This window comes from Neophocaena asiaeorientalis, unplaced genomic scaffold (assembly GCF_003031525.2).
Source record: "Neophocaena asiaeorientalis asiaeorientalis breed wild unplaced genomic scaffold, Neophocaena_asiaeorientalis_V1.1 scaffold134, whole genome shotgun sequence".
Classification (NCBI taxonomy): domain Eukaryota; kingdom Metazoa; phylum Chordata; class Mammalia; order Artiodactyla; family Phocoenidae; genus Neophocaena; species Neophocaena asiaeorientalis.
Window position 1 is genome coordinate 29,222,199 of NW_020185339.1, and position 17,104 is coordinate 29,239,302.

Consider the following 17,104-nt stretch of genomic DNA (forward strand, 5'->3'; position numbering starts at 1 on the left):
TCAGGACAAGTGCCTCCCTCACTCACTGAGGGCGACCCTGTGTCCGGGGTCCCTGCCAGTCTCAGATACCACCGGAAGATCAGAGGTGGGCAGGAGGATAGCCTGGGTAGGTAGGGCTAGCTGGGGCATCAGGCCCATTCCTGATAGTACTAGCCTATGGTGACCGCCCCCTGAGCCCGCTCTGGGCCCTAAGACCTTTGTGAGGCCTCTCTCTAGGCACAGCTGTTTCCTCCCCAGGATTTACCTGCCCGGTGTGAGGACGGCACAGATGGTCATAATAAATAATTAGCTCCTATGTAGCGCTTTGCAGATCCTACAGCCCTTTTGCTTGCTTTTTTCCTTTTTATCGTTGCGCGCCCCCTTGAGGGCCCAGCCCCATTCTGTACTTCCCTACCCCCTCCCTTGAAGTCCCAGTGCCTGGAAGTGAAGGGCCTCCATGCTGAGGACTTGAGTATGGGAGTCTGTCCTTAAACTTCATGCATGTGCAGAGGGCTTTACACTTCACTGAGCCCTCACTGCGCTGCCCCCATTATCGTGACAACATCTTTTGACGTGCTTGATTCCCTGGCCAGACTGTAAACTTCTCCAGGCAGGCTCTATGGCTCATATATCACTGTATCCCCAGCATTTGGCATATATGCCTGGCACAGGAGAGGTGTCAGCAAGTGTTCAAATGACACGAGGTTTCACGTACATGATCTCATCTCAACTTTATCACCTTCCTGAAGGAGACTAAGTACCATTAACCATCCCTGTTGAATAGACAAAGCCACTGAGGCTGAGAAGGGAACAGAATTTTTAGAAGTCTAGTTGGGACCAGAACAGGATCCACTTTTCCCCTTGCTCTTCTTCCAGCTCCTATGTGTCAGCTCAGCTCAGAGCCTCCCAGCTTCCAGGCCTGAAAGCAGATACTGCTTCTAGTTTTTAGAGTTAGAAATTAGGCAAGAGTGGTTGGGTACAGCCGCGAACCCTTCGACTCCCCACCCTGCTGCTCCTCCCCGAATCTGGGTTTTGTCTAGCAGGGTCCCAAGCCCCCCTCCTGCCTCTGGCAGCCCATTAACTTCGTGCTTTGGGATCTGGGGGATCTAATAACTCGTTGGATTATAAACTGGACATTCTTTGCAGGGGGTTCTTTACTGGAAACCGAGGCCTGTCAGGTGCCTTCTACCCAGGATCAATAAGATTTCTATTCCTCCCCCTCAACTGCCCATCAGAGCTGAGCTGATGCTAGCTTGCTGGATGGAGAGAAAGGAAAAGGGATGTCATTGCAGGGTTGAGCAGCTCCTGGCTCCACTTCCCTACCCCCACACATATCCCAAAGGCCAACAGGGGTCAGAGTTCACACACCCAGGGAGAGGTGGGAGGCAGCAACAACAGCAAGAGTCCTGGGGAGAGGGGGAAATTCTCTAGTAGGCTGGGATCAGTTGTTGCCCTTGGGGGTGCGGTGCTTCATAGCTCCCCCCTGCTCTTTGGGTCCTCCCCTAGGGGGACGTGTTAGGATGAGGGACAGGCAGTAGAGCTTAGGAAGCGGTTGGTGTTTGTCTGAAGTAAGGTTAAGCCTAAGGCTGGGCCTAGACCTAGGGAAAGGGAGTGGATTCGAGTTAGAGGTAGGTTTCGGGCTGTGGGCAGGATTAGCGCTCCCCTCCAACCTGGTGAAATGCACACAGAAGTATCGTATTGGTCTTGTTAGTAACAATCCTCATTTGGGCTCTTTATGGAAATGGCTAGCTTCATGGTTTCGTTATGGACCACACCTGGGTTTCCTTTCGGTTACACTGGTTTAAGACTAGCCTCTATTTGAGTTCTAACCCTCCTGCTCCTTTCTTCTCCCCCATCATCATCTCTGAGCTTTTGGGTCCAGGAATAGAGCCTATCACCTGTTACCTGGATCCTACTTAGCCCAAGGTTTGGAAGCTGGCGTCCTAATATGGCATTTCCTTGTCTTGGGGAGGGGAGTGGCTTCCCCATCGCCCAACACCCCGACCACAGCTGGCCCAGATAGGCTTTGGGGACCAAAAGCTCTACACCAGGAGCAGCAGCACCCCTTCTGTTTGGGGTTCCTCTTTCTTCTTTGGTTTCTTTTCAGAACACCATCATAGCTATCACTCAGAGCGATTTTCACAACAGCTCATCTACATAGGCAAGGCAGGCTCCAAGTTTGTTTGTTTCATCCCCTCTCCGCAAGGGAAGAAACTGAGGGAGTTATGGACTTGCCTAATATCACAGAGCCAGCTGGTGTTCAAAGAGGAAGAAGGACCCTGCAGCATCTTTTGACTCCTGACCGGATTCTTCTGGAGATCTGGATCCCCAGTGGCCTCATTAGGGTCATCCAAGGGACAGAATCTCAGAGTCCTCTTCCAGGGTCAGGAAACCAGTTCCCCATCAGTGTATCTTATTTGTTTAAAGGAGGTAAGCAATAGTGTGTTCTGGATTCAAGGAAAAGCCACCAAGTCATTGATAAAAATAGAGATTTTATTCTGCAGAGGAAGGTACTACAGGGGTGGGGGCGAGGAGCCACTAATAGCTACAGCGGAGGGAAATACTGATTCCGGTATGCAAAGGCATCTTTGACAAATTGGGGAGAGGAGAAGAGGGGTCAGAAAAGGCTGGAGGGCAAAAGGAGAGAAGAATGGAGAGGATTGGGTTGGGTGGAGGTGGTCTCTGCAAAGCAGGCTGGAACCCAGCACAATAAATAGTTTTATTTACAACAACCAAACTTGTGGCTTTTTATCCACGTTTCAGTGCAAATTATTTACACACTGATGAGGAGGCAGGACAGGAAGGGGGTAGGAGGTGGCTGAGGGAGGCATGGCTGGCAGCTGTTCAATGGCTCCACGACAGAGGCTGGAAGAATGGGGATATTTCTGCGGGGTCCCCCAACCTCATGTTCCACATCACCACAGCTGCCCTTTCACCCTGCAACCTCCCGCTTCAGCTGTAGGTGGGGAGGACAAAGGCCCTGATGCTCAGGTGTGTGTTCAGGGTCTGCACCCTTGGCAGGAGAATGGGAAGGGCACGTGGGGACCTGGAAAAAACGGAGGATAAAGGAGTGGGAGAGAGGCAGGCAGGTTGCCGGCGCGGTGGAGGAGACAGAGCTACACGTCAGGAGCTGACGCTGATGGAGGAGGGGACGAATCCTTCTCCCACCTCCTGGCCAAGCAGGGGGCAGTGCAACAAGGGGTCTCCCGCGGAGGTGGAGGGAGGTAGGTCCGGGGCAGGTCAGTCAGGATGGCAAGAGGGTTCATGCCGCCCCAGGCAAGTGGTTTCAGGAGTCCCCAGGTAGGAGCAGGTGGGAGAAATGATCGGATACGTAGGAGTCGCGGAGTGTGGCTGAAGGGGCTGGGTGGGCGAGGACCGGGGTCTTAGGTGCCAGCGAATCTGTTTGGGGGTGGGCTTGACGAGAACGCTCCGAGGGACGAGCCCGCGCAGCGCCTCACAGGCACTCGTGCAGAACGCGAGTGTGCGTGCAGTTGCGGCAGCTGACGTGGCAGCACCAGTGGAAGGTGCAGTTGCAGCGCTCGGTGACGCGCTGCGTGCGCGTGCGGTGGCCCCGGCCGCAGCAGAGCAGCTCGCAGCCGTCCAGCGCGGGCGACGAGCTGTTGCAGGCGCGCCCTGCCGTGCCCGCTGTACCCAGGCGTCCGCTGTATGTGCAGAAGTTGGGCGATTTCTCGAAGTAGACGAGATCGTGGGGGGAGGGAGGCTTGTGAGCGGGGTCCTCGGGCTCGAGGCGCAGCAGTTCCGCTCGCGAGGCACGGTTGTTGCCGCGATTGCCGTACAGGACGCGCGAGGCGCCGTCGAAGCGGTCCCGCAGCACGTCGCCCACGGCGCGCAGCGTGGGCAGCCGCATCCAGCACGTGCGCACCGTGCACGAGCCGGACATCCCGTGGCACTTGCACTCCTGGCGCATCTCGGAGAACACGGTCTGGGGGAAACGGAGAAGAAAGGGTGTTCCAGGGCACTGTCAGAGTCAGGGCCACCTTCCCAGATACCGCCCCCTCCCGGACGTCGCCGGAACCTCAGCAAAGGCCCAGGCCTAGCCGCGCACAGAGGAAGGGAGGCGCGAAATGTCCCGCAGAGATTTGGACACTAAGCCCAACTCTGCTCCACCCGGCGAATCTGTCTCTGCCTCTCAACCTGGTTTTTTGAACCTGTACAGTGGAGGGGCTGTAGGCAATACAGTCTATGGGTTACATGACTTCTAACCTCTCAGTTGTCAGCCACGGTCTCTTTCACTCTCTGGCTTCCTTCCAAGCCTCCGCGCTCTCCGGACGCCCTCGCCTGGCTCCTTACCCTACCCCCTGACCTTATCACCGACCGTTACTTCCCAAGTTCGAGGTTAGCCTCTGCGAGGGACTCCGAGAACCCTGCCATTCCGTTTCGGGTGCGGTGACCCTCAAGCCCGCTCACCGTGCGGCCCGCCTCGTTGTTGTGAAGGTTCATGAGGAAGCGCAGGTCCCGCCCCTTCTCCCCGGAGTCCACAAACTCCCGGCCAAAGAGGCGGCCGAAGTCGATGTTGTCGCTGCAGCCTCCCCAGTGCCAATCGGGGCCCCCAGGACCGCGCCGCCGGTAGTCGCACGTGCAGGACTCGATGGAGCCCTCCGAGCAGGAGCGCGCCACCGAATGGGTGACCCCGGCCGAGGTGATGGCGAAGATAAATGCTGTTTCCCGACAGCCTGTTGGGGAAGGGAGCGGGGATCAGCTAGGGGGCACGCGGGGGTGCAGCAGGCACCTTCAGTGGAGGGCTTGGGACCCTTGAGTCCCACGCCCCAAATCCTTCCTTAGATTCCTGAAAGCCCGGCGACCGGCTGTGTTGGGAAGCTGGTCTCACGGAGAAAGCAAGTGCGTGGGCACGCAACCACGGCCACGCTTGTAATCACACGTTACTGAGACTCAGGGAGCATTCTGGCTTCTCGGTGGAAGTGGGGCAGCCCCAGAGAGAAAAGCCGGAAAGAGGGGAGTGGAGGAATTCTGCACCGCCAAGACCTCTCCGCAGCCCAAACTTTCGGCCCGGCCCTCGTCAGCGATGCAAGACTTGCTGGGCTGGAGGTAAGAGACGCCCGCAGAGACCAGCTTTGAGAGGGGCTGAGGGACAGCAGTGGCTAGCCAGCGTCCACGACTCGGAACTCCCTTTCTCTGGGGCAGTGGCTCAGAAAAGTTAGCTTCGTGCCCGAGGTGCACGGCTTGAAAGCCCCTGGTAGAACGAGTCTGGCCCAGAGCTAGTGCTGGCATGAAGCTCTTGGCGAGTGGATCGTGTGACCCTGCAGGTGCCCCGGACATCTTCCCTGCACTTGCCCGCCCCTGCCCTGGGGGTGACCGTGCGTTCCCCTGGTCCAGGAAGCGTCACCTTCCTGGGTACCCACCTCGGTTGACGATCTTGCCGAAGAGGTGGGGCCCCGAAGCTGTGGGACAGTTCCAGCGGCGGTTCCGGAACTGCCACTTGCACTCTCGCACAGCGCTCTGCAGCCCCCCGCTCACACTGTGCAGGATCCCCGGGTTCTGGCGGATCAGCCGCCGCTGTTTGCGGCTCAGCAGCTGCAGACTGGGCTCGAGTACCAGTTGCAGGCTCTTGGAGTCGGTCAGCAGGTTCGTGGAGGACGCTACGTTCACGATGCCCCTGGTGAGACGCGTGATAGGAGCTCAAGCTCTGGAAGGGGACCTGCACCCTGACCAGAAAGGTCATGCGCACCCTGTCTTCTTCCTGGAGCTATTTGCTGGCGAGAGCGGCGGGATCAATAGCAAGGTAACAGTTCCGCGCTCCCAGGCTCACTAGTTTGAAAGGACTTGGCGTCCAGAGTTTTGTGTTCCCAGGGATCTTAGGGCTGCTCGGGGGCCCTGCGCCCGGAGCTGGACAGCAGAGGCACGGAGAACGGGAGACTAGATATTCACCTTGGTCCTCAGAGCCTGCTTCCGGGCAGCCTGGTGAGCAAACCCTGGCCTGCCATCCATGCCCACCCAAGGCGTGAAATGCTTGGGAGTTCCACCCTCTACTTGGCTTCTTTCTGAGTGCACGCCTGCCCTTTCTCCCGAGGCTGGGAAACCTGTGGTGTGACTACCGCCGTGAGGCTCGGTTTGGGGCTCTTGGAAGAAGGGCGGTGCTAGATGGGAGTGGGCTCCCTGGCTGGAGTATCGTGGGCCACCGGGCGGACCATTCACCCCACTTAAGCAGAGCTGGATCCTCTGGAGCAGCTCCGCCCCAGAGCGCCCCTCGGTGTCTCAAAGGGAAGTCAGAGCGCTGGAGAGAGCCTGTCTGCGGACGGATCCCAGAGCGTGGGAGCTGGATGGGGCTGGCCCCTGGCTCTGTGCCCCGAGACAAGTGGCGACCCCGCACCAGCTCACTTACCACCATCGGCCACTGCTGTTGGCGGCCAGGGCTGCAGGCAGAGCGGCCAGCGCCAGCAACAGCGTAGCGGAAACCCAGCCAGGCAGCAGCGCCCAGTGCCCCATGGCCTGCCCGGCCTTGCCCGCTCTGTGCTGCAGTTGGGGCGGCTTTGGCTGCTGCCCGCGGCGGTGGGACTGGACGCGGCAGTGGCGGCTGTGGCGAGAGTCCGCAGTCTGGCTCTAACAGCCCCGGGGGCGGGCGACGGGCTGCATGGTTCGCGGTCCCAGCTGGTGGGCTGAGGCAGCCACGGCGGGCGGCACCGCCTCTTATAGTTGTGGCGCTGGCTGAAGTGACGATAGGAGGCTGCCCCGCCGGGCCGCACTGTGGCACCAGGGCACACCGGTCAGGGGCGCAGACAATGGGCAGCGAGCGGGGCCGTGGCTCCCGCCCGTCTGAGCCGAGAGCTGACGGGCTGGCCGTCGGGGCTCACCCCCGCCCCCTACCCGGTGGCTCCCGCCTCCGGACCTGCACTGGCCGCCGACCCCTCCCCTTGGGACGCCCTCCCACGCGCGCCCGCCTCACTCCTCTCCGCGTCCGGAGCCCGTCGGGGACCAGCGTCCGCCAGGGGGCGCGGCGACCAGTGTGCTGCGGGGACAAACTGCCGGGAGCTCAACCGCTTCGCCGCCTGCTGTGGGGCTGTCCCCTCGACGTCACCCCGGTCCCCGCCGGCGTCTCCTCTCTCCCCCATCCTGAGTGGAAGAAGGAAAGCTGTGGTTCTGGGCAGCGACTCTGGGGAGATACCTCCCCTCCCAGGAACCCCCGACGGCTGGGCAGGGAAGGAAAAGCGGGGAGACTGGGGTGGGGCTGGGGCTGTGGTCAGGGAAATCCCAGGGGTGGGTTGGGGGATGCGCTGACCACACAGAGCCCCACCATGGAGAGGGGCCTGAGGCAGCGGCAGTCTGTGCTTGTGAGGTGGGCTGGAAGGAGTGCACAAGTGGCTGCGTGTGTGCGCGCTAAAGTGGGACAGTGCAAATGAGACTCCGGGTGAGAATATGTGTGAGTGTGTTCTGAGAGCGCACACTCACGGGTGTCCTTGTGCACAGAAAATCCATGTTCAGAAGAGGGATGTGAGGAGCCTTTCCCAGGAATCTTGGAACTTAGCTCAGGTCAGAAAGGGTCATCTAGTCGTCTTGTCACCACCTGGGGCAGTGCGTCATCTCCTAGGTGTCGGGAAGGAGGTGGCAGCTACGTCAGGAGAGACCCAGAAGGTTGGCTGAGGAACAAAGAGTGTCTGGAACTGTGTGCGGAGGTGGGCGGTTGAGTGGGAGATTAAATATGCATAGGTGTGTCACTCTCACCCGGCGTACCTCATGTCATCCTATAGTGTGTCACCCTGTGGCATGTGTCAGCCTGTGCATGTCACTGGGGGAGGGGCGACTATGCCTGTAACCAAGATGGTATCAAGATGGATGAGTGGCAGTGTCTCTAAGGACTAGGCTCAGAAAGGAAGGGCAGTGGAGCAGATGTCAGGGGGTGTACATGGAGGGGCTGGGAAGAGAAGGGCTCCTGGCTAAACTGAACCCAGAAGAGGGAACTTGTGTCTCCAAGTTTCTGCTTCTTTCTGAACTTTTCTGCCAGGTTTCTGTCTTCTCCCCCCAAACTCTGGCTCTCTTCACTCTCACCGTGCCAGGATACCTAGAGCACCTGCGACCATCTCTACGAGTCCTGGGAGTCCCTCCTCCTAGGACTCCATCTCAGCCTCAAGGCCACCTCTGCCTCCTGTCGAAGAAGTGGCAGCTGTTCCCTATATGGGGCATAGGGGGCACTGCCAGCCTGATTATCATGCCCCACCACCACACACACAGATGGCCCCTGGAAGACGGAGGATCTCCTCCTTTAGGTCTCTCCCGTCTCTCCATTTTACCGAGGAAAAACTACATTGGGCAGTTATCCAAGGGCCACACAGCTAACGAGGGAATAAACGGTAGAGCCAGGTTAAAACCCAGACTGTTTTGACTCAAAGCCCTTGCTCTTTCCACCTTACTGGCTGCTCGTGACTGTGTGGCAATAGCAGGCTGGGAGCTCTTCCTGAAATTGGCAGATAAAGAAAAATGGTCTTTAGGATCTTCCTGCCTCTCCTTTTTTATTAAAAAAAAATTATTTTTGTTTGGCTGCACCAGGTCTTAGTTGCGGGATCTAGTTCCCTGACTAGGGATCAAACCTGGGCCCCTGCATGTGGAGCGTGGAGTCTTAACCACTGGACCACCAGGGCGGTCGCTCCCTTTTTTTTTTTTAACATCTCTATTGGAGTATAATTGCTTTACAGTGTTGTGTTAGTTTCTGCTGTATTACAAAGTGAATCAGCTACACATATACCTATATCCCCATATCTCCTCCCTCTTGCGTCTCCCTCCCACCCTCCCTACCCCACAACTCTAGGTGGTCACAAAGCACCGAGCTGATTGCCTCCCTTTTTGATCCTCTCTTTTCCCTCTCCTCTGCCTTTCGGTTGCTTTTTGACGAGCAATATACCCAGGCCTGATCCTAAATTGTTCCAAGTCCCAGAAATGATCAGGCCTCCCCTCCAATGCAGGGGAATCACGCTAAGAAATAAATGCTTGATAAGTTTAATGAATCTTCCTGGGGCACTTGCATTTTCAAAGAGATGCATATTAACACAAATGAAGCCTGATGGAGGTTATTTTTGAGGGGAATGTATTTTCCAGCCCCTTTGCCCAGTCCAGCATGCTTGTCCCCTCCAAGGATTTGACCCCGAGGGACAAGGTGTACTGGCCCAGCATCTTCCACAGGTCTAAAAGCCAGTGGCCTCTGCAGAGGCCACCCAGCACAGATGGCTCAAGTAAATAGACAGTGTACCATGGGCAGCTTGTCCTTTGTCCTTTAGGAGTTTCTTCCCACTGGGGCCTGGGTCACATCTTTGGGCTTGGTGGGTTGATAAAACCTCATGGAGGAGGGAGCTGGGCTCGAAGACAGGGCAGTCCTGTCTGTGGCCACTGGTGACAAGCAGAGGTGGGAAGAGAGGAAAGAAGGATTCAGTATCCTTTGTTCCACCATTCCACCCACCAGGAATAGTGGGGAAGAGTGGGAGGGCTCTAGGTCTGGTCACACTCTGTATGACCTGGCCCAAATTCCTATTTAGATCAAATCGTTGCTCTATCAATCGTCCTCTCCTTCTTTCCTGCGTCATCAGTTTACCTAGCTACTGGATCATACCCATCAGCATACAAATATGCTGTAATATCTCCCATCTAAAAAACCCCAGAACTTTGTTTGACTTCACATTACCACCCAACGTTGCCCCATTTCTCTGCTGTCTTTATATATATATATAAATTTATTTTTGGCTGCATTGGGTCTTCATTGCCGTGCAAGGGCTTTCTCTAGTTGTGGAGAGCGGGGGTTACTCCTCATTGTGGTGCGTGGGCTTCTCATTGCGGTGGCTTCTCTTGCTGCGGAGCACGGGCTTCAGTAGTTGTGGCACGTGGGCTCAGTAACTGTGGCACACGGGCCTCGTTGCTCCGCGGTATGTGGGATCTTCCCGGACCAGGGCTGGAACCTGTGTCCCCTGCATTGGCAGGCAGATTCTTAACCACTGTGCCACCAGGGAAGCCCCTCTCTGCTGTCTTTTACTGCAGAACTCAAAAGCGTTGCTTTAATCACCAGTGCCGGTTTCTTTTCTTTATTCTGTCTTTCCACCACCCTAACCACACCTTCTAAGCCACTACATTTCCTTATAAAAATCGTCCATGACTTCCCTTTTGCTCTACAGTCAAATCTCAGTTCTCATCCTAACAAACTTTTTAGGAATAGCGGACAAAGTTGATCACTTCCTCCTTGAAATATTCTCTCTCGATTTCTGGAACACTGTTCCTACCTCCCTGGCTGCTCACCTTCTCAGTCTCTTTTTCTGATTCCACCTTTGTACCCAATTTCTACATAACTCATTGAACTGCACCCCAGTTCAATCTGGAGCTTCTTCTCAGTCTACTCTCACTCCTTTGGTGAGCTATCCAGTCTCATGCTCCCTACTTTTATCTCTGGCCCTGAACTCTGAACTTGCATATCTAACACTTGAATAAACACCTCAAAATGTACAATGTCCAGAACTGAACTCCCAGTTCTTCCCTTGCACCTGCTCTTTTTTCAGTCATCCCCATCCCAGTAAATCGCAACTCCATCCTTTCAGTCGCTCAGGACAAGAATCTTAGAGCCATCCTTGACTCATCTGTTTTCTTATAATCTGTGTCAAATCAGTAAAAAAAAAAAAAAAAAAAAAAAAAAAAAAAAAGAAAAGAAAAAGGTCTTGCCCTTCTGTCTTCAAAATATATGTAGAATCTGATCCATTCTTACCATTCCACTTCTACAACACTGGTCAGAGCCACCATCATATCTCTCTCCTGTACTATTGCAATAGCCTCCTAACAGCTCTCCCTGCCCCAGTCCTTGGGCCCCATAGTCTATTTTCCACAGAGCCATTCTTTCTAAAACATTGTAAGATCGTTTCATTCTCTGCTCAGAATTTTCCAGTGATTACCTATCTCACTCAAAGGAAAAGGCAAAATCTTTATTTTGCCTACAAGGCTCTATATAATCTGACCTTGCTCCTTCCTTGTCCTCTAACTTCATTGCCTACCACTCTCTCCCCTGGGGGTTCCTCCCTCCAGCCACACCGGCCTCCTTGCTAATTCCTTGAACGTACCAAGTAAGTTTCTGTCCCAAGATCTTTGCACCTGCTTTTCTGTCTTCTGGAATGCCCTTCCTCAGCTATCTCCATTAATTTGTTGCTTCCCTTTTCCTCCCCCTTTATAAAATGTTAATTCCACTACCTATCTCATTTACCCTGCTTTATTTTTCTTTGTATCACTTTTGACCATGGATAACTTTAAAGGCTTAAAGTAGAAAATTAGTAGCAAGCCACCGCCCCCCTTGAAATAGAAATGAGAGAGATATGTCAGAGGGGAGAGAGGCTTTACCTAGATGGGGTCTGGGGAGGAAGCAGGGGGCCAGGGCTGAGAGTTATTGGCAGAGGAGCCTACCTTCCTTTGAAGCACCAGCAGGTGGCACTATCTCCTTGGGCTGGGAAGGCATCAGTCTCTGGTAGAGAAGGGGGCAAAGTTCTGTCGAGGGTAATCTCACAGATATGTTGGGTGGGGGGGGCGGTGGTTCTCGGGAGTCCAGCGTAGTCGGGCTGCGGAACCTCTGGTGCCTCCGGGTGGTGGCCTACGGTGCTGCAGCAGAAGGCGTGAGAGGCGGAGGGTGGGCAGCGCAGCTGAGCTCACCGCCGCCGCGGGCGCATCCATCCCTCCAGGGCCTATAATTTGGGTTCCCCGGGCCTGGCCGCCCCTATCAGCGGCTCAGCAATAGATGAGTCACCCGGGACCCTGGGCCAAGGCAAACACGGGGTGGGGGGAGGAGGGGGAGGAAGAGGAGGAGGCTTTCGAGACTGTACTCAGCTTTAGCCGACGCCTCAGTCGCTCGATCCCCCAATCTCTCTTTTCTTTGACCCCCGCCCTATAGGGCCCCAGTGTTCTTCTCAGATTGCTCTCGATGCGTCCATCCCCATGATGGGAAGGCAGCCCCCTACCCTTCCCATTGAGGGGAAGGGGGACCAACTTGCTCCCATTTCCCTCCCTGAAGCAATGACAGTCCCTCACTTTCCCCCTGCTGTCATGGCCCCAACCCTTGTCAAGGTCCCTCTGGTTCCCGCCCCTCTCCTTTCCTGGAGCTGGCCGCGTGCTTGGGGTATTAGGCAATGGGTGTGTACCCGCAGCCCTCTCCAGGCCCCGCCTGCCACACCACCCTCCAGCCGCCTGCGGGTCAGTGCTCAGGCCAGCCGGTCGGGCCAAGGGCACTGGGGGCCAGCTCAGGCCACCCAGTCTGCCTGCCTGTGGCCTCATGTCCCAGAGCTGCGCTTCTGCAGGGAGAGGGAACAGGAGTATGGGTCCTTGGACTTGGGATAGGCCAGCTTGGGGAGCCCTGGGGTCACTAAGAAGTTGGAATCTGTGGCAGTAGTTCTGACCCTGGCCCTTCCTTGGCACCTGGCTATACTGCAGCCCAACAAGGGTAGAATAAGAAGGAACAGTCTGAAACCTGAGGGAGATCTGGAGACACATGGAGAAATACGAGTGTCCAAGAGGTCCCCCTGTGGGAGAAGAGGGGCATAGGAAACCTCGTCTCCCGCTCCAGGGCCCTAGGTAAACTTCCAGGCTGACATCCAGGGAGAAGGACAAGGACACTGGTGAGGATCACCGAATCCAGGTGTAAGGACAAAAGCTACTGAGTCAGGGTGCAGATTCTGGTGGCCTCAAAAGCCACACACGGTTTGGTTCTTGGCCCCTAAACAGGAAGGAGGGGCACGAGCTCTAGGGCTCCTTCTCCTATACTCCCCTCTCGCCCCGAAGGTAGGACAGCAGAGAGAAGCAAGCAACCCTCTGTGGTCACAGCTGTCCAGTGTCAGGACCATGGCGCATTCACCTCCCTAGCCTGCCTGAGGCCTGGCACATAAAGGTGATTAGTACATTCCCCAACAGATGAAAGTCATTAATCTCCCTCAGACGGCTTCGCCCCCTGCAGCACGGGGCAGGACCTGCAGCCACACAGACTGGAGGCTGGCTGCCCAGCAGAGCTCCATGGCCAGTACCAAGGAAGCGATGACTGGGGCTGTGGGTTTCAGCCCCGTGGCTCTGCTTCCCCGGGGGGCCTGTCTCTGAGTCAACGTGCCAGCCTTGGGCGCGCGGGGCCAGCGGTGCCTTGGGCTGCGGTCTGGCAGGGGCGGGGGGCGGCTGGGAAGCCTGGGGCCCCTCTCTGGCAAAAATAGCCCACAGTGGTTAGAGCTGGGAGGGTGAGTCAGGCAGGAGCGCAGCGGCGCCTAACCCCTTCGCTGCCACTGGGGCTCCCTAAGGTGGTTTGCCTCCGTATGTGCAACCCAGGATCAGGCTCTTTCCCTGGCTGTCCTTGGGCCAGGCTCAGCTTGGGATCCCGAGGCCCTCCTCCCCCCACGTGAAGCAAGTCTGAGAGTCTGGAGCAGGAATATGGGCCACGCGGAGTGCAGACCCGGGATCCTAGGAAGGGCAGGAGACCTCTGCTGGCAAGGATGTCTGTAAGCCAAGGGGAAGCATTGGGGCAGGCTGAAGATCTCTGGAGCTACCCGAGCCGCTGCTAAAGCCAAACTCTGAGGCCAGAGCTGACCCCTCCCAAGGGGCAGGCGTAGGGCTCGGAGGTGGGCGGAAGCCAAGCCACCCAGAAGGGAGCTGCTCCTGCCGGCTCCGATTGCCCTGCACTGTTGCTCTCTCTGAGGGCTCTACCCAAGACTGTCCAGCGACAAAAGCTCGATCTCAGCTCCATCTTCATCTTCTCAAGGGCACCTTGCAGCCATCCAGCTATCAGTGGGAAACTGAGGCAAAGAGAAATGACCACTTGGGACCAGGGTCCTGGCTCCCTAGACTGGGTCACTGCACCCTTCTTGCAGCCTGGGCGGTCCCAGAGCAGGTGAGCGGAACTCTGGCCCACCTCCCCCTTCAGCAGGGCCAAGCCTGAACCCAGGCGTCGGGGGAGAGGGTGTGTGTGTGCGCTGGGAGGAGGGGGAGCGGCTGGGCTCCCCGGGTCATGGCGGGAGGTGCGAGGAGTGGGGTGGGGATGCCCCGGGCTCGGGGAGGGGCCACAGCTCTGTCAGCCGCGGCAGAGCCGCCGGTGAGCTCGGCGCGAGTAGAGCCAGAGCCCCCAGTTCTTTGCTCGCCCGCCTGCTAGCTTTCTCGATCACTCCCTCCCTTCCTCCCTCCCTTCCTCCCGGCGGCCGCGGCGGCGCTGGGGAAGCGGCGAAGAGGAGTGGCCCTGCCCTGGAAGAATGCGGCTCTGCCGAGGGGGCAGAACCCGACGCAGTCTCCCCACGGTTTGAACAGCCCGAGCCCAGGCTACCCAACCGCGCCGGTGGACTCCGCACGAGAGCAGCTGGAGGTAATCGGGACCGGGAGAGCAGGGAGGGCAGGGACTCGCACACGGGGACGAGACGGGCACAGTGGCAGTCAGACAGACGGACACGCATCCGCCCACGGGGGCACAGAGATGCGGAGAGAGCCAGGGATATCGCCAGAAATAAAGACACCGCAAATAAAGGAGTGGCCCCAGATTTGGAGGGCAATGAACGAGAGCAAAGGGGTGGGGACTGAGACTGGGGACCTGGTGGGGACCAGAGGGGCGATGCTAGGAGGAGGGGAACATGTAGTTAGGAAAGGTGGCAGATGAGGAAGAGGTCTCAGCTTGTGCCACGGTCCCTTTCAGGAGGGAACCAAAGTCCCTTCCCTGACTTTGCCGCACCTGGAGCCTCCCCTTGCTCCCTACTGGGGCCGAAGCGGGCAGAGTGGGATGGGGAGCCCATTTCTCCACCCTTTTCAGAGAAGCTGCTGGCCTTAGACGGCGCCTGGAGGCGACAGCCCCCCACCCCCGCCCTGCCAGCTGGGGGTGGTGGGGAACCCCCTCTCGGTCCTGCCCAGCAGCCCAGTGAGAGGGTGAAGCTGTGTTGGGCAGGGGAAGCCAGTCTTGGGGCCCTTGAAAAGGGAGCGGTGGGCAAGGTAGTGGAGAGCTGTTTGTGGGTCTATACCTCTGTTTGCACGTGAGTGTGTCTGTGTGCCAGGCATCGTGTCTGGCTAGATCGGCTCCAGAGCACTAGCATAAGTCCCGGCTTCTAGGCGGGGACTCTTCCTCCAGGGCCCAGGTACTCTGGGAATCAAGGCGTGATCTTTATTGTTTTGTTTGAGGGAGGTGAGAACGGTCGGTGGGGTGGCACTGGTGAGTTAGGTGCCCGAAGCTGAGCATCCTTTGGTTGCCTAGGCGAGCCACCCTATTCCGGAGCCATCCTTAAGTCTCCCTGTCCCGCAGGCCCTGATCGATCTGCCCACCGGGGCCTTCGGGCCCGGGATTCGACATGCGGGAGGAGCCGCGGCCGCGGCCTCCGCCCTCGGGCCTCGCGGGTCTCCTGTTCCTGGCTTTGTGCAGTCGGTGAGCAGTTCCCCTGTCACCCAGCCCACGAGAGAAAGCCCTGGGCTAGAGGCGGGGCGGGAGGAGTCAGAGGGGGCGCGAGGCCTGGACCACTGACCCTCAAATGCCTTCTCGGTTCCCAGGGCCCTAAGCAATGAGATTCTGGGTCTGAAGCTGCCCGGCGAGCCGCCGCTGACCGCCAACACCGTATGCTTGACGCTGTCGGGCCTGAGCAAACGGCAGTTAGGCCTGTGCCTGCGCAGCCCCGACGTGACGGCGTCCGCGCTTCAGGGCCTGCACATCGCGGTCCACGAGTGTCAGCACCAGCTGCGTGACCAGCGCTGGAACTGCTCGGCGCTCGAGGGCGGCGGCCGCCTGCCGCACCACAGCGCCATCCTCAAGCGCGGTGAGCCTGGCGGGGCGGGTCTGTGCCGCCGCCGGGGCTGGGGGGCGGGTGGCAGGCCGAGGCGAGCGGAGGCGGGAAGGGACGAGTTCACGACTCCGGGAGGGGCCTCTCCGGGAATTCCCCCCGGAGCCGCGCGCGGAGTAGGGTCTGGCCACCCGTCTGGGGCCCCGAGCTTCTGACTTCCACCTGCGCACTGCCGGCAAGACAGCTGGGTCCCTGCTCCCCTACCCTAGGCGCCCCCGCCCCTTTCCTGCCTCCGCCCAGCTGATCTGGGCTGCACCTGTGAGCAAGAGATGCCCCCAGCCCTGGAAACTTCAAATGCCCCCCTTCTTCCCCTCCCCCAGTTTTCTGTCCCTCCCTCTCCATGGGACAAGCCCAGGCTGGTGTCCCCAGAGCCTCAGCGGGGGTGGGGTGACGCCCCCAACCGTTTAAGGGTTAAACCTACTCCCCTAATTACTGGGGTTCCCAGGAGCAGAAGGTGGGAACAAAGACCCTGATGGCTTTGAAGCCGGGGAGCATCCCCCTCCTCTGTGCTGTGAGGGCCCCAGGTGGCTCTCACCTGAGCAGGTGAGGAGCGGCTAGAGGGGCGGAGAACGGGTCACTGCGGGGCCTGGTCTGGGGGCCCTGGTCTGAGAGGCAGCCCTGTCTCTTGCCAGGCCATGCTGGAGTTTACTCCCTAGGGGAGTAAACATCTTTCTCAGGCTCAGCCCAAGGGTGGGGGCAATACTTTGGGGACCACAGGGTTAATAGGCAGCTGCCATCTTCAGGGGAATTCCCAAGACTTGTGCAAACAGCTTCCCCCCTGGAGGGCTGGGGTTGGAGGATCAGGAGGCTGGGCCAGGAGCCCTGCGTCCTGGGGTGGGAGAGGCCTGGCCCCTAGAGAGGTGCTGTCTCTCATCCACTCAGGGCTCCAGAGAGCCCCTGCCTAGAAGGAAGTGAGGGACCCCCTCCATTTCCACAGGGCCTGGTGTAGGCGAAGGCTTTGATGCCTAAATGAGAAGCATGTCTATCTAAGCCTGGGAAAGGCTTGTCATCCTGAGCCTCTGTGACCCCCAAAACATAACAAAGAAGCCAACATTTTAAGAGGGCCTTAGGGAGAATCACCCACACCTCTCTCCCCCTCCCAGTGTTTTATAGAGTAATAGCAGGTTAGGATAAACATAAAGGCTAATCTTAATGGGCAAATATAAAACTAGAAGCTGGAAAGAGGAAGGACAGCTCCACAGCTCCCGTACTTTGGGAATGTTGGAGTGATGGAGGGTAGGTTGGTTAAAAGACTGATTAAAATAACCTTGAATTACACACACACACACACACACACACACACACACACACACACACACAACCAAAGGACTCTGCTTCCACCCCACCTGCAGGGCCAGGGC

General features: G+C 57.8%; 2 protein-coding genes across 3 annotated transcripts in view; one reads left to right on the forward strand and one right to left on the reverse strand.

Annotated features, from left to right (window-relative positions):
* Positions 1-3,399: 3,399 nt before the first annotated feature.
* WNT1 (Wnt family member 1) lies at positions 3,400-6,474 on the reverse strand. Its single transcript, XM_024737237.1, has 4 exons — positions 6,341-6,474; positions 5,361-5,614; positions 4,408-4,673; positions 3,400-3,922 (listed from the first exon to the last, which is right to left on the reverse strand). The coding sequence occupies exons 1-4, from the start codon at positions 6,442-6,444 to the stop codon at positions 3,434-3,436; spliced, it is 1,113 nt and encodes a 370-aa protein (XP_024593005.1). The 5' UTR covers positions 6,445-6,474; the 3' UTR covers positions 3,400-3,433.
* A 7,101-nt stretch (positions 6,475-13,575) lies between these two features.
* Positions 13,576-17,104, forward strand: part of WNT10B (Wnt family member 10B) — a 6,372-nt gene continuing 2,843 nt past the window's right edge. Inside the window, exons 1-4 of one of the 2 annotated variants that reach the window (XM_024736931.1) lie at positions 13,576-13,828; positions 14,183-14,293; positions 15,215-15,334; positions 15,457-15,719. In XM_024736931.1, coding sequence (XP_024592699.1) covers positions 15,261-15,334; positions 15,457-15,719 — 337 coding nt within the window. In that variant the 5' untranslated portion in view covers positions 13,576-13,828; positions 14,183-14,293; positions 15,215-15,260. Of the gene's footprint in view, positions 13,829-14,182; positions 14,294-15,121; positions 15,335-15,456; positions 15,720-17,104 lie in introns of those variants that run through there. The other variant, XM_024736930.1, reaches the window with a different exon arrangement.

Coding starts and splice junctions, on each gene's coding strand:
- WNT1 (XM_024737237.1), bottom strand. CDS start 6,444: ATGGGGCACTGGGCGCTGCTGCCTGGCTGGGTTTCCGCTACGCTGTTG. Junction 5,615..6,340: donor AACAGCAGTGGCCGATGGTG/GTAAGTGAGCTG, acceptor GCGTCTCACCAG/GGGCATCGTGAACGTAGCGT. Junction 4,674..5,360: donor CGGCAAGATCGTCAACCGAG/GTGGGTACCCAG, acceptor CTTCCCCAACAG/GCTGTCGGGAAACAGCATTT.